Source organism: Astatotilapia calliptera, chromosome 15 (genome assembly GCF_964374335.1).
Source record: "Astatotilapia calliptera chromosome 15, fAstCal68.1, whole genome shotgun sequence".
In the NCBI taxonomy this organism is placed as follows: domain Eukaryota; kingdom Metazoa; phylum Chordata; class Actinopteri; order Cichliformes; family Cichlidae; genus Astatotilapia; species Astatotilapia calliptera.
In genome coordinates, this window is record NC_137436.1 from 3,109,304 (window position 1) to 3,125,782 (window position 16,479).

The 16,479-nt window shown below is 39.2% G+C and overlaps 2 protein-coding genes across 2 annotated transcripts; both read left to right on the plus strand.

Annotated features, from left to right (window-relative positions):
• Nucleotides 1–1,717: 1,717 nt before the first annotated feature.
• Nucleotides 1,718–8,190, plus strand: LOC113037510 (cholesterol 24-hydroxylase-like). Its single transcript, XM_026194695.2, has 15 exons — nucleotides 1,718–1,835; nucleotides 1,906–1,983; nucleotides 2,266–2,347; nucleotides 2,672–2,745; nucleotides 3,264–3,350; nucleotides 3,510–3,648; nucleotides 3,812–3,922; nucleotides 4,014–4,176; nucleotides 4,374–4,439; nucleotides 4,981–5,053; nucleotides 5,663–5,747; nucleotides 6,607–6,717; nucleotides 6,906–6,994; nucleotides 7,120–7,186; nucleotides 7,274–8,190. Exons 1-15 carry the CDS (start codon nucleotides 1,798–1,800, stop codon nucleotides 7,430–7,432), a joined length of 1,422 nt encoding a protein of 473 aa, XP_026050480.2. The 5' UTR covers nucleotides 1,718–1,797; the 3' UTR covers nucleotides 7,433–8,190.
• Nucleotides 8,191–10,642: 2,452 nt separating this feature from the next.
• LOC113037513 (cholesterol 24-hydroxylase-like) lies at nucleotides 10,643–16,410 on the plus strand. The gene is made up of 15 exons (XM_026194698.2): nucleotides 10,643–10,874; nucleotides 10,955–11,032; nucleotides 11,133–11,214; nucleotides 11,349–11,422; nucleotides 11,921–12,007; nucleotides 12,183–12,321; nucleotides 12,402–12,512; nucleotides 12,613–12,775; nucleotides 13,277–13,342; nucleotides 14,989–15,061; nucleotides 15,145–15,229; nucleotides 15,457–15,567; nucleotides 15,746–15,834; nucleotides 15,951–16,017; nucleotides 16,100–16,410. Exons 1-15 carry the CDS (start codon nucleotides 10,726–10,728, stop codon nucleotides 16,238–16,240), a joined length of 1,515 nt encoding a protein of 504 aa, XP_026050483.1. The 5' UTR covers nucleotides 10,643–10,725; the 3' UTR covers nucleotides 16,241–16,410.
• The last annotated feature ends 69 nt before the right edge of the window (nucleotides 16,411–16,479 follow it).

Here is a 16,479-nt window from a genome sequence, read left to right on the forward strand (position 1 = left end):
AAACACAGCTGGGGCAAATTAGACCTGACGAGACAAGGAAACGTAAACTGAACACTAAGATAACACAGACTTTCAAAGTAAAACAGGAAACACATAACAGTCACGCCAAAACAAAACGCCTAAAACAATACACTGCCAACGCCGAACCGTAACATACGCCCCCACCCAAAAAAACAAACATTTAAAACATACAACCCCGACGAAAAATGTTTGTTCCATGTCCAGCCCATACGGCACCGGCCGCCGTCCCGCAGGCGACGCTGATGGCCGGACGGGTCCTCCAGTGGAAACGGAAAACTGGAGTGTTGTGCACTTTGAGTCACAGGGATTACAAAAATAAGGCAACATCACATAAGTGGTAGTAGACCATAGAAGAAAATGGGTTACTCTTTACTAATGTAAACAAAAAAAACTCTAAAAGCATTAATGTGATTGTAATTTGATATAATATAATAAAAAAAAACAATAATGAATATTGAATTTTATTATATATTTTTTGATGATCACTGACTTTAATATTCTCTTTACTTTAATGTAGCTCTGTCATTGCTTTTTCATGACTACAACAGGACTTTTAATGCCTGTAACATTAACTTAAAACTCTGACGTCCAGAATTATTAAGTAAAGTTAAAATGAATTAAAAATGTCTCTAAGTCAGATTTTATTTGTGTTAATGGCATTACTGACATCAACAAAAACCAAACCTTCATGGTGAAAAGTACATCAAACACAACTCTATTTAAAATAGAATCATATTTGTGTTCAGCTTTTTGAACAATAAATCACTTGTGAATTACAAGTGAAACAGTATAGAGTGAAAATGTGGAAACAAAATGTTTCATTAAAAAGTGTTTTATGCAGTAATAATAAAAATTTGCAAAAAGTGAATTTACTGAGCACTTTTCAAAATCTGTTCTGTAAATAAGTTGCAAACAGTTCACAAGATTTAATGTCCTTTTACATGGTGAATATCAGAGAGAGAATGAATAGGACTCTAAATCAATAGCAGCACAGAGCTCACCGATGGTCTCGCCTGGATGAATCAGGACAACATCTGTCAATTATCTCATCAGGAGCTCATAATATAATGCTGCCAGCAGTGACACGGGCACCAGCAAAACCAGCCCTTTAAAACCTGAACCATGAAATAACTGCCAGAAATCTTTATTTTTCTGATAATGGAGTGTATGTTGAACCTTTAGACGACATGTATAAAAAATATATAAAATTATAATCTGCATATGTGTTTAAATTGTATCACATTTGCTACATTAGCCATATTTTTGCAACTTAGTCATTAAAATTTGTCATGCAATTTGTATCATTTTTTTGAGGGTAAATAAAGGTCACACAAATAAAACTCACAAAACCACATGTATCAAATACGATACGCTTAGCTTTAAAGGGACTGGGATCGATGAGGAGTGCATTGCAGAGGTCCAGCTGAAAAGCCAGGTTTTCTTGTTGCAGCTCCAGTGAACCTCTTGTTGCTTTATTTGCACCAAAGCAGCTGAACTGGAAGCACTATGGTTTCTGCGTCCTAACATATCGATATTCCTGAAGTTTAAGTGGGATACTGTGATGGAGTGTCGTGTTAATGATCTGAACTGCGTAGGCTACTTCAGTCTGAAGAGTCACTGATAACAGGCTCGCTGCTTTTATCTGGCCGTGGACTTTCTAACTGAAAGGACAACCAGCTTTAACACGGACGCCTGGCTGCTCGGGCACTTACGTTTCTCTTCTTTCTGCTCGTCATTGCGTTTCTTGGCTACTGCTTGTACATTAAATACATTCATATGAAGTATGACCACATCCCCGGGCCGCCGAGGGACAGGTAGGAAAGGTCGTCGGCTGAAGCAGTTATGCGGACGTTACTTGAGAGTAACTCGCTGTTTCCTCCTCAGTTTTTTCTTCGGACACTCACCAACGATGTTGAAGGCGATGAAAAATGACGGAATTATACACGACAAATTTCTGGAGTGGTAAGTTTAGCGCAAACAAAGTTTTTATGCGGAAAAAACAACACGTCAAACCATTAAGCTAACACAATATGTAGGTCAGTGTTTGGGACTGCTGCCAGCCAATGCTAGCTAGCCTGGCTGTATTGAACTGACGCAGTTTCCTTTTTCACAGCATATTTTGCCGCTAATTGCCTGTTAATTTCTGCCTATATAACAAATACATTGCAGTTCTTACTGTACTCTTTGTATTACAGTATTAATATCATTCGCCTTTAAAAGATCTAATTAAGATGTCACCTGCAGGGCCGAGAAGTATGGACCTGTTTACAGGATAAATATGTTTCACTACGTTTCACTGTGTACGTACTGTCCAGAGGCCACCAAGGTAAACACTTGTTACTTGACTGTTTTCACATCAGTACACAGGTGTCATTAATAAAGGGTCTATTTCTGTAAATCTGTGAATTATTGTGATTAGCAGTACCTGTGTATCTCTACTGTTTCAGTTTAAAATGACTACAGTGCAACAAACCTGTTGTGTGTGAAAGTGCACCCATCAATCCTGTTGGCAGAGGTCCCTGCTAATAAACAGCGCCAGCTACTGGCCTTTTGGGGACTTGTTCACATTTAAAGCCTTCTTCTTCTTCTTCTTCTTCTTCTTCTTCTTCTTCGTCGTCACACTTTTGTGTCATTTTGTTTCTGATTTCAGGAAATCCTGATGTCCCCAAAGTACCTTAAAGAGAAGTTTGCCTATAAAAGACTCTTCAACCTGTTTGGTCAAAGGTGATGTATCAGATTATCTGTTTCTTTTAGTTATATTGTTGTGGTCAGACTTTCATTCCGTCATCATGGGCATGAATGTCATGGTAATTTTGGGCTTTTGTATTTATATATCCATCCGTTATCGTTCCAACTAAATGAAACTCAGCAATATAAGCTATAGCTCTTTTGCACACATCTGTTTCAAATCTCCATATTTTGTCTCCGTTTCTGTCTTCAGCTATTTATTTGTACTATTTGTATTTATATGTTCTATTTCTATTGTATATATTAATCGGCATCTGTGGGTGGACAGCAAAGAAAGAATTTCATTGCACAAAGAAATGCCTTTCTCTTGTGACACATGACAATAAACACTTTGAATCTTGAAGTATCTTACCATGTTGTGTACCTATGCTAGCAGTAATATAACTGTGAAAATAATAGAAAGCATGCTTTGTGACAGTGTTATGAGTGAAAATCATATTTTGCTATGTTTAATTCTCCTGTTGGTGATTTTTTTTTTTTTGGGTGGGTTTCAGGTTCTTTGGAAATGGTCTGATAACAGCACGAGATCATGAGCAGTGGTACAAACAGCGACGCATCATGGACCCTGCGTTCAGCAGCCTGTGAGTTATGAAATTCTAGCAACGTGCCAGAAAGAAGTGTCTGCTGAGCTACCTGTTTATGTTATGTTCATCCATTATTTACAGTCATACTGGATATAAATCAGTGTTGTTGATAATCCTTTAGTCGCTGTTCCTCTGTCTCAAACTTTTTTTTTCCAGGTATCTGAGAGGTCTAATGGGAACCTTCAATGAGACAGCAGAGAAACTGATGGATAAACTTGCAGAGCTTGCTGACAATAAAACAGAAGCTAATATGCTCCATCTTCTCAACTGTGTCACCCTGGATGTTATTAGTAAGGTATCATAGTCAGTTTTACAGATGCAACGTGGGTTTTTTTTTTTGTTTTTTTCATAATTCTGATGAAGGCACAAGCTTTTACGTTTGTTTTAATTTACTGTTAAAAAGTTTCTAAGCGTGTTGTAAGTGTGAGTGCAGGTCCATCCGTGTCTTGATATTTCAGGTTGCCTTCGGGGTGGACTTGGACCTCTTGAAGAATAGTTCACCTTTCCCTAAAGCCATTGAGACATGTCTGAAAGGAATGGTTACCTATGTTAGAGACATATTTTTTGAGGTATTACTTCAGCGTTTGTTGTTATGAAGTATGTCTGCCAACAACATTGTTATCAGGATGCCAGGCTAAACCCTTCAGTCTGCCATTCCAGTACAATCCAAAGAACAGACGATACGTCAATGAGGTGAGGGAAGCGTGCCGCCTGCTCCGTACAACTGGAGCCAAGTGGATCAGTGAGAGAAAGGCCGCCATGCAAAACGGTGACGAGGTCCCCAAAGACATCCTGACACAAATCATCAAAACTGCAAGCCAAGGTTGGAGTCCCCAAATTTCACATTAGACTAGACTAGAGCAATATTTTATTCTCTTTGTGACGAGACAAAGTGAATAGAACAAATGTGACCCACAGTTTTTGATGCCTTCTCAGTTCGGTGCATGTGGTTTGTAAGTAATGTTGGAAACCAGGAGAAGTTAAATATCGATGTATCTGTCCATTCTCTCCTCATTTCAGAGGAAAACATGACTGAAGAAGATGAAGAATTTATGCTGGACAATTTTGTGACATTTTTCATTGCAGGTGAGTCTCTGTTGTTTCAGCTTTGATGTGTGAAATGCAGCTGGAAGCTCCTTTGTAGCGTCAGACGAAGCTCACTGCACTGAAGAGTGTGTTTTATTTTCAGTTTTACACAATGTGGCCACTGTTGTCTGTGAATTGTTGTCACGTGTTCACTTAGCATGGACAAAACTGTCCTTTCTTATCCAGAGGGGCTGCATAATATCTGCACACACACACTGTGTCACACAACTCTAGTTCCTGTGTTACTGACTGTTTGTCTCAAATGTTTTTAAAAATTACATATTTATTACTCTTTTCAATCTTTATTTGTGACCGGGACCATAACATTTGCAAATAAGTAAAATATCAATCAAGAAAAAGAAACATATGATCTGTTTTTCTTACATAATGATATTATTGATTTTAAGTTAACTAGGCTTTTTAAGACTCAAAGAGTTGTGATGTAGAAATTAGGATTACAACTTCTTGATTAAGAGTTGCATGGCTGTTTCCTTTTGACGTAATATTCTGACACATTATTGACAAACTGGTAACATTTTAGGCCAAGAAACAACAGCCAATCAGCTGTCTTTTTGCGTCATGGAGCTCGGAAGACATCCTGAAATACTGGAGAAGTAAGAAGTCAAACACAACTTCACAATTTACACTTTTCATTTAATTTTTTATTTTAATTTTGATTTGTAATTATTTTATTTCATTTTCTGTATTTCTGCATGAATATAACCTGAAACATCAGCTGACTGAACCTATAAGGTCCTACAAGTAAAGAGGACTTAAACAAAAGTCTGTGAGATCTTCAGAAAGCTTCTTGCTGTGACACACTTGTTGTACAGTCAGTCTGATAGATCCAGTTCTTACAATCAGTGTGTGCCTCAGATCTGACTGTCAACCCATTGTGTGAAAACAACTTCTTCTAATTTGAGCCATCCAAATATCAAACATCAAAAATATTCACAATCCTGAGATTATGATTATATATAGCTATAGATATATAGATATATATAGAAACATATATAGATATGAGAGAGATAGACATAGATGTATAAAATATCAAATGCAATGTCTTTCTCTCATCTGCTTAATTGGGTTCTAGTTTTTTACCCATACGACTTGTGTTAAACTCTAAAGATGTTTTAGGCAATATTTATGCTGTTCTTATTACTGTGTAATATATAGAGAGAATTTTGGTTTTCTAAAATTTTCTAAATATTTTTATTCCTTAGAGCAAAGAAAGAGGTCGATGACGTCATTGGGATGAAATGTGACATAAGCTATGATGACTTAGGAGAGCTGGTCTACCTGTCACAGGTACCTGTTTGTTTATTAAATAATTATTATACCACTCAGCCAGAACACTGATGGCGTGTTGTCGTTGGGCTCACAACTTTGTGAGTACAATAATTTGAGAAAGAAGTCTCTGAGGATTTGCAAATTGATGCCGTGGATCTATCAGGAATTCAAAATTTAGTGACTCTGACCTCAAGGTAAAGGTCAGAGGTCAAGTTTGTTAAGAATCTCGTAAACACAAAAGCTCGAGGAGGTGGTCAACTCAAGAACAGCACTGACTCAAACGGTGCATAGACGTTAATATTATCGATTATCTGTTACCAGTTACAAATACGGAGAGTTGATGTTTATTAAGGATCTTTGACCAAATAAGTATAAACTCTGTTAGGTCGTCTGTATTGTCATGAAAATGTAGGTAAGAATACACTGTGATTAAGAGAGGATTGATACAGTAAGGCCTAAAATATCATGTTTGATTCTGCTGACACAGGTGTTTCAGGGGTCACCCGTCTGGCAGGGAAGCGGTTTATTTATTTATTTATTTATTTATTTTTTGTAAGACATAAGCAGTTTTTAAGTGACTATGAAGGCTGCTTAGTTTGTGAATTAAAAATGATTATTCTTTCCCTAAACTCATCAGTGTCATGTCAAAATCATTTCCTTATGGGAGTGAAAGGACATATTTTAATGTTCCTGCATGCACTAATAAACATGTCAGTCACAGTGAACAGAAAATGATGTGTTGTGGGACTTCCAGGGGATTTCTGCGAGCTAAAAAGTCCACTGGCAGGCGGCTGAGCGGTACCACTGGCCTCTGCCAGTATTTCTTTTAAAACATACCCAACCAAAGTGTGCACCGCTCATTGTGATCTTCCTTCAGGTACTAAAAGAGACTCTGAGAATTTACCCCACAGCTGTGGGCACATCTCGTGATGTTGCTGAAGACATGGTCATTGATGGTGTCCACATACCTGGAGGAGTCGGCGTTTTTGTGAGTTATTTTTCTTCTTAACATGTTTGTAACTCTAAAAGAGAAACTGAGTTTCAGGTTTATATGTATAAAAGGAATTGGCCACAAAAATATTACAAAACAGGTCAACTGTTATTCAACTGTTTCAAATGATTGCAAACAAATACACTTATGATTAAAATGCAAAAATGTAATCTTTTCATGTTTAGTTCAACTCCTATGTGAGCGGGAGACTGGAGAGATTCTTCAAGGATCCACTGAGATTTGATCCAGACAGATTTCACCCAGATGCTCCCAAGTAAGAAACACATTGTTTCACTATGCTGACTTTACATACATTTAATATTTGCACACACTTTATTATCTCAGACTAAATGAGTGAAACGGTTCACAGTAACTGAGGCTGTCTCTTATCTGTTCAAGGCCTTATTACTGCTACTACCCCTTTGCCCTCGGTCCTCGCTCGTGTCTGGGACAGAACTTTGCTCAGGTGAGGATGACAGCGTAAGTCAACATGAAGACCCGCTCACCTATAAACACACTGACTCATCTCTGTGGGCGCTGTTGTGTTTTTTAGATGGAGGCTAAAGTGGTGATGGCCAAACTGCTCCAGAGGTTTGACTTCACTCTCGTCCCGGGACAGACCTTTGACATCCTGGATGCTGGCACACTCAGACCAAAGAGTGGAGTGTTGTGCACTTTGAGTCACAGGGATTACAAAAATAAAGGATCTTAAAGGACTTTACATAAAAAGTGGTCTATTTTTGGTCCCTGAGATATATTAATATAGGGAAAAAGAAAGTACAGCTTCAACACTATGTCTCAGTTTTGCTACATGATTTAGAAATGCTTCTTTAGTAACTGAAATCAGCACAACTCTTTGAGTCTAAATTGTAGAAATAAATGTGTAAAAAGATCCTTGTCAAGAACAGAATGGATTTTCTCTTTTAAAAATGTTATTTTACTGAGGACTTTTTGTTTTTGTTGCTGTTTTTGTTTTTACAATAACAAAAACCCTAAACTTTCTGTAGTAGATGTTGAAAAATAGAAACTTTTCTGTCCTTAAATTGTTTACTTACTACTGAATTTCATTGCCGTAATATTAATGGCCGTGGGCCAATTTGGCCCACGGGCCTCATGTTTGACACCTCTGGTTTAAAGGGTAAAACTGATTTGATTTTTATTCCTGTCTAAAACTTGTGATTTAAAAAAAAAAAAAGAATTTAAAGAAAAAATTGTGTCATGTATGAACTACACTGTAAATTCATATGAAATGAATGTAATCATGCTTATGTCTTCATTATGATAATTTATATGGTATAATAACGTTTGCACTTAGCATTTTAATCTTGCACAAAATCATCACATAGTTTGATGTGACTTTTTTTAATAACCAGTGAGCAAAGTAACCTTTTGTGCCTGCATAGCATCCAAGATTTTCATAAAAGTGCTGCATGTTATGAAAATGAAAATAAATTTTGAGATCCCACAGAATTTTTTTTTGTTTAAGTCTGCATGCTTCCAAGATGCTGTGTCATCCTGCTACAAATCACATCATCCCAGCGCCAAAGAAACCCTCAGTCACCTGCTTAAGTGACTATAGCCTTGACATGATGACACGATTGTTCCACAGATTTTTGTATACTGTGAATACAACAGCCGTGGGTCTGATCCAGGACAGCGATGAGAGATAGTGGAGCTTTTCACAGTGTGGATCAGCAACAACAACTTTCTCCTGAATGTGAATGAAACCAAGAAACTGGTGACTGACTACAGGAAGAAACCCCTCGTTCAGACTGCTCTACATCAACGACACCGCAGCAGAGAGCATGGAGCACATGAACTTCCTGGGAGTTGATGTGATGTATGGTCTGTCCCTGCACACCACCTCACTGATCAAGAAAGGCTGAAAAGGTCACATCTGAGTCCAGATGTTCTCACCACCTCCTAAAGAGGCACCGCTGAGAGTGTGCTGACAAGCAGCATATCTCTAGCATGAGAACGAGGACAAGTGGAGCCACCCTGCCATCTATTTAGGGCCTGGCCCAACAACGCTGCAAAAACCTTATCAGGGACACCTCACACCCCGACCACGGTCTGTTCTCACTCCTGCTTTCAGGCAGACAGTAACGTAGAGGTGCAGGTCATTGCAGTTCTGTGGAAGCTTCTTTGCAACCACCATCAGACTGTTGCACAGCTCAAACAGCTGCTATTTTGTAGATTATTATACTCTACAAATCTGTCAAGAAGGAATTTCCAGTGCAATCAGCTCATCGGCTCTCTTGTGCAATAATTGAATCATTTTTATTTGTGTTTTCAAATATGCAGCACTGTTTTTTGTTATTTTACATTTATTTATGTCTCACACTTGCCTCTTTTTAAACATTGCAATGAGGTTTTTTGTGTTTTTATTTGAGCTCATGCCACATATTTTTGTTCTGCATCGCTTTCCTGAGGTAGTGCTGAATGACAGTAAAATGAGTTTTGAACCCTGAATCCCTCTGAGTCAGTCTTGAGACCCCTGAAGTAACCAGCGTGATGGAGAACTGCTACTTTTCTTCTTCTTCTTTTTTTTTAACTTGGCCTAAACTATAAACAAGTACTTTGATGGTGGGTTTCTGGGCAAAGGCTGAGGGAATGGAGAGACTTGCAGAAGGAATGAGAGAAATGGAGAGGACCAGGGGTGCAAAAAATAAAATGAAAACTGTAAATGCTATAATTTTCTACTTTTTTAGGCAGGCATGTATGCGCTTTTCTTAAATTGATATATTCCTTTTAACAGGATGAGCTAGATGACGTCACACAGGTTAAGAACACTGTTACACCCCGGCCTAGGCAACCGGAGTGCAACACGAAAAAAGTAAAAATAAAGAAAGAAAAACACACAAAAAAACCCCCACTAAAGCTCACCACCAAAATCCCAAAACGAAAGTATCGACAAATCTATTTACAGCTATTTACAACAAACTATTTCTTGACAACAAAACACCCAACTATTTACAACGGGGGGGAAGATCGCGACCATGACACACTGAAACACAAGGCTTAAATACATAGAAGGGGCAATCAGGGAATGGACCACAGGAGGGAAACACAGCTGGGGCAAATTAGACCTGACGAGACAGGGAAACGTAAACTGAAAACACTAAGATAACACAGACTTTCAAAGTAAAACAGGAAACACATAACAGTCACGCCAAAAGCAACACACCGACAACACCAAAACGTAACAAACACGCTCCATCAGGCCATGGAAAAACACTATTATCTACAGTTGTCGGCCCAGTGGGAAGCACACATTGTGAGAATGGCTCATTTCAAATGCATTTACTGCTGTGTTGCAGGAGCATGCCCTAGTGTAGTGACGAGGACCCTAAAACTAGAGAAAAGTCAGTCAGGAAAGATGAGGAGAGAGAAATGGACTGTATCCTTCACCCATTGTGGGGGTTGTCTTTCTGTTGCCTCTCCAGCGCACCTGTTCCCACTTCCATTTATTCCATAGCAGGTGACATGGAGACACAATCAGAGGTGCAGTACTATTTGTTTGAGCACCAGAGCACAGCTATTGTTGGAGCTGAGAGGAAGAAGAAGTAATTTGACAGCTTTGATCATTCGGTGTGTCTCTGTACACTGTCCTGCTTGAAGTGTGCTTTAGCAAGGAATTAATTAGAGTACATGTTTAAATATCCTACTTCCTCACTTTGAGGGAAAAAAAGTGGTTTCTATTTTCTGAATGAGTGATTTATATCCTTGAAAGTTACCTGACCTTGTGCCACAGTGCAATGATCAAGTGTTGCATTAACTGCTAGTCTTGGAGTGCTTGATGAACAGCTCATTGTTTACGCAGCAGTGGGTGGATCTGCATGTTTGATTTTGGCACAGATTTTACGCTGGATGCCCTTCTTGACACAACCTTCCTACTAAGAGTACATCAGCTTGTGACCCCCTGAGGCCCCTTTGTGTCGCCTTGTGGGACCTTTTGCGGCGTTATCTGCAGCGGACTTCCTAACAGAAAGGACAACCATCAGGATGGCAGTTTTCAGCACACTTCTGACTTTGGCACTTCAGGCTCTTACATTTCTCTTCTTTCTGCTTATCGTTGCGTTTCTTGCATACTGCTTGTACGTAAAACACATTCATATGAAATATGACCACGTACCCGGCCCACCGAGGGACAGGTAGGTAAAGTTGTTGGGTAAAACACTTGTGCTGACATTATGTGCGACTGATCTTGTTAATTTAAAGCTCTTCTCCCCAGTTTTCTCCTCGGACATTCACCAACGTTTTCAAGGATATTAAAAAATGGTGGAAATGTACATGAACAATTCCTAGAGTGGTAAGTTAAGTACAAACTATGTTTTTGTGCAGTTGAAAATAGCATTTCAGTGTCAATGATGTTTAAGTGTATCATTTAAATGACAGCATGTCGTTTACAGGGCAGAGGAGTATGGGCCTGTGTGCAGGATAAATGCTCTTCATTATGTTCTAGTGTCTGTGTCATATCCAGAAGCAACAAAGGTAAATCCCGCAGTTAACTTCAGAGTGTGAAATAATGAAGTTTGTTTTGTATCAAAAAGCATAACTCTCGATAAAATTGGCACGAAGTCCTCTTTCTGTTAAATGCTTTTCTGTCGTTTTGCTTCTGGCTTCAGGTAATCTTGATGTCCTCAAAGTACTCCAAGGATGCATTTTCTTACAAGAGACTTTCCAACCTGTTTGGTCAGAGGTAACACTGACTTATCAGTCTGCTTCATTCGCTTTTAATTTTTATAAGGATGCACTAATTCAAAAGCAGAGTTAGTAATAAAGACCTGGGTTTAAATCCAACATCTGTCCCGGCCTTTCTGCGTGGGGGTTGCATGTTCTCCATGTGTTTGCTTGGGTTCTGTCTGAGCACAGGTTAGATTAACAGGATGGTGACCTGTCCAGGGTAAATAACACGCTAACCCCCCCCACCACACGCACTTTTTTGAGTTTGGTAAGGCTGATATGAGCAGATACCAGTGTGCGACTTGCGTTCATTTACCAATATTTAGTGGTAGACGTGAGCTTTGTGATGCTGTGGTTAGTTCAATTCCTTTTACTAAGATTAAAACGGATATAATACTATCCTGTAATCTCAGTTTAACAAAGTAAAAATCAGCTGACAAATCCAAACTGTTTAAATCCTTATATTTTTTTTCAAATTTGTGAAAAAGTATTTTGTCAACTGTCTTCTTTGAAGGCTCTTAGGCAATGGGCTGGTAACAGCACGGGATCATGAGCAGTGGTACAAACAGCGCCGGATCATGGACCCTGCGTTCAGCAGCCTGTGAGTTTCAGTTATCACAAAAACACACAACGGTCTCCTTGATTAACCACTTGTTCAGGGTTGGAAACATTTCCCTTTTTTCTGTTGAACATTATCCTTTAATGAATTTCTGTGATGGTTTGTTGGGATGTCCTGGATGTGCTGCTTCTCTGTCTAAAGCTATCATTACTTCCAGGTATCTGAGAGGTCTAATGGGAACCTTCAATGAGAGGGCAGATAAACTGATGGATAAACTTGCAGAGCTTGCTGACAGTAAAACAGAAGCTAATATGCTCCATCTTGTCAACTGTGTCACTCTGGATGTTATTGCTAAGGTTTTATATTACAGTCAATTTTACAGTTTCTACAGGGTGAGTGTGTGTATACTTATATATTTTTTCTTGATAAATTTCAGGTTGCCTTTGGGGTGGACTTGGACCTCTTGAAGAATAGTTCACCTTTCCCTAAAGCCATTGAGACATGTCTGAAAGGAATGGTTACCTATATTAGAGACATATTTTTTGAGGTATTTGAGATGTAGATTCTTTTTTGTTTAGTATGAAGTATGTTTGACAAAAGCCTTGTTAACAGTGTGACATGTTAAATTGTTCAATCTGCAATTCCAGTTCAATCCAAAGAACAGATCATATATTAATGAGGTGAGGGAAGCGTGCCGCCTGCTCCGTACAACTGGAGCTCAGTGGATCCACGAGAGGAAGATCGCCATTGAAAACGGTGACGAGGTTCCCAAGGACATCCTGACACAAATCATCAAAACTGCCAACCAAGGTTGTAGCCCCTAAATCTGACATTTGATTAGACTGGATAAGAGCGATATTATAGATTCTTTGTGGTGGGAAAGAACAGATTTTAAACTGCTATCAATATTACACAAAGAGTAAAGAAATGCAATGAAGATGAATGAAAAGACATCGCATTCTCAGCGTGAGGGACGGCGCCATGCTGCATGGCAGCCTGCTGCATGGCAGCCTGCTGCAGTAGCTCTTGTGTTTTTGTTTGTTTGCTTAATCACTTACTCAGTTATTCTTAATTCTTAGTAAGTTTACTAGTAGTAGTATTTCAGCTGCTGGAACAAAAGAATCTCTAAAATATGCAATAAATTAAATATTTATCATCCTACCATCGTATTAGCCATGGAGGTTTTTGTTTATGTTTATGAATGGAGGCAGAATATAAATACCTGACTGATAATTTTAAAATGCGGGGTAAGTACAGGACAGACAAAGAAATCAAATATTAATTAACATGTCAATGTTCTTATTATTTCAGAGAAAAGCATGACTGAGGAAGATGACCAGTTTATGTTGGACAATTTGGTGACATTCATCATTGCTGGTGAGTTTCTATTTCAGCTTTAATGTTTAAAATGCTGTGTGACAGACCCGTCCCTCCTCCAGTGACGGGCTCCTGCAGCTCGCATAGTGACGTCATGGTCACAATCTTTAGTGTGAATTTTTATATAATTGTATTTATTGGCACGTTTTGCTCCAGTTATTCACAACATGCATATAATGCACACGAACATAAATTACTGACTAAATGAGCTGTGTACATTACAAGACTGTATATAAAAGATGGAAATTCAAGGAAGCGTTGTCATTCTCATCGCATGTTTACATTAGTTGCAACGATTTTATGTACCCACGGTCCCGGTTTTCCATTAACAAGTAATAAAATGGTATCAAATACTAGTAAACTATACAAGTAAGAGAAGTGCAGCAACCTGAGTAACAGTATGGAGTATAGATATAAATATTTTAGCAGCAAAGTATCCGTAGTGATTAAGGCGCTACAGTTGCAGTTTCTCGTCCATTATGTACCGAGAAGTCTCACAGCTTCTGGAATGAAGCCTGTTCTCAGTCTGGAGGTTTTGCATGTAATGCTCCTCAGCCTCCTGCCTGAGGGAGTGGGACAAAGAGTGTGCTGGGTGAGTGGGGTCCTTCATGATACAGGTGCCCCTCTTCCTGCATCAGGTGTATATTTCTGTGATGGTTGGTAGGCTGCCTCTGACAACTCTGTGCAGCCTTCACCTCCCTCTGTAGTTTTCCTCTCTGCCACAGTGCAGTTTCTGTGCCACACGTTGATGCCGGAGCACAGAACACTCTCCACCGCACTTCTGTAAAAGGAGATGTGGACTGAGCTCAAGTCTCTCACACCTCAACCGCCTCAGGAAGCAGAGCCTCTGGTGTGCCTTCCTGATCAGACAGGAAGTGTTGTTTTTCCAGGTGCATACCCAGGTACTTGTAGCTGAGTACTACTTCAACTGCAGAACCTGTGTCTTCCTCTCCTGAAGTCCACAATTTCCTTGGTGGTCTTCCCATTTAAGCAGTTGGTTTTTTTTTTTTTCTTTTTTTTTTTTTTTTTTTTCCTGCCCCAATCCTCCAAGTGCTCCACCTCCTTCCTGTTGCCGGTCTCCTCGTTGTTTGTGATGCATCCGCAAACCTTACAGTTTGACAGCCAGGGTGGTTTGGTGAGCAGTCATATGTAAGAATCGTGAACAGGAGGAGTCCTAGCACACAGCCCTGAGGGGAGCCAGTGCTGAGGAGCATGGAAGATGAGGAGACATTGTGGATCCTCACAGACTGCGGCCTGTTGGTCATGAAGTCCAGAACCCAGTTGGTCTATAAAGACTAAGTTTCTAGGTCTGAAAAGTGACACATGTATTGCAGTGCCTTAAAGCTACATTGTTTATAATGTTGTCTTTGTATAGACATGTATTTATGGTGTCTTTGGTCTTTTCCTCATGAATGTCCAGTGTTCTTGTTTACACTGTCAGATCTACATTCTGACTGACCTCTAGTTTCAAAACCGGTTAAGCAATGGAAAAACAGCAGCGTGTTTCATATATAGTTTGAAACTGCTTTCACTTGATTTTTCAATCAAAAGATTTGTTTCGATATTAAGAATACAAACGCTCGGGTGAGTTGGTTCATTTTAAGGTGGTATTGTGATTCGATTTTAAAGCATTTGTGCTATTTCAGGCCAAGAAACGACAGCCAATCAGCTGGCGTTTTGCATCATGGAACTTGGAAGACATCCTGATATACTGGAAAGGTAAGAACTCAAAATATAGCACATAACAGTTTCCATTAGAACAAGTGAACTTTGGTTTCTTATGGAGTTTTCTCATTTCTCAGAGTGAAGAAAGAAGTGGACGATGTTATTGGGATGAAACGTGAAATAAGCTACGATGACCTGGGCAAGTTGGTCTACCTGTCACAGGTACATGTGGCAATTTGAAAATTGTGGTAATGTTTTTAGTGTGAATCCATGAGATTAAAAATCAAAGTTTGTCAACTAACAATCAAAGGCTGCATCTCGTGTGTTATGACACAAGACCAGTTTACAGGCAGGGATAGCTCAGTAGTCAGTGGCTGCCCACTGCTTCACTGGGTTAAATGCAGACTAACACATACACATTACACGTATTCCTTGTAATCTTCCCCCAGGTGTTAAAAGAGACTCTGAGAATGTACCCCACAGCTCCGGGCACATCTCGTCATATTGCTGAAGACATGGTGATTGATGGGATCCACATACCTGGAGGATTTGTTGCTCTTGTAAGTTGTGAAGATTTTAAATATGTTTTAATACCTTTTGGTTTGAAGATGGGTGTGTGTATGCTTCTAATCATTTACTCAAACAGAACCCAAACAGCCCCCCCACCAGCTTAAGTCCTTTAAAAAAAAAAAAAGTTACCTGGAATCGAGATAAATAATAAACTGTTCTAATGTTTAGTTCAGCTCCTATGCGAGTGGGAGACTGGAGAGATTCTTCAAGGATCCACTGAGATTTGATCCAGACAGATTTCACCCAGATGCTCCCAAGTAAGAAACACACTGTTTCACCATGCTGACATGTTTTATTCTTGTTTTCGGTCATTATTACCTAATGAGAAAAACGGTTCACAGTAACTGAGGCTGTCTCTTGTCTGTTCAACAAGGCCTTATTACTGCTACTACCCTTTTTCCCTCGGTCCTCGTGCGTGCCTGGGAAAGAACTTTGCTCAGGTGAGGATGGCTAAATAATGTGAAGACCCGCTCACCTATAAACACACTGACTCATCTCTGTGGGCGCTGTTGTGTTTTTTAGATGGAGGCTAAAGTGGTGATGGCCAAACTGCTCCAGAGGTTTGACTTCACTCTCGTCCCGGGACAGACCTTTGACATCCTGGATGCTGGCACACTCAGACCAAAGAGTGGAGTGTTGTGCACTTTGATTCACAGGGATTAAAAATAAAATAAGGCAACATCACATAAGTGGTAGTAGACCATAGAAGAAAAATGGGTTACTCTTTACTAATGTAAACAAAAACAAATCTAAAAGCATTAATGTGATTGTACTTTGATATAATAAATCTATTTTTATTATAATAATAAATAAAAAAAACGATAATGAATACAGTTTTATATCTTTTTGATGATCACTGACTTTAATATTCTCTTTACTTTAATGTAGCTCTGTCATTGCTT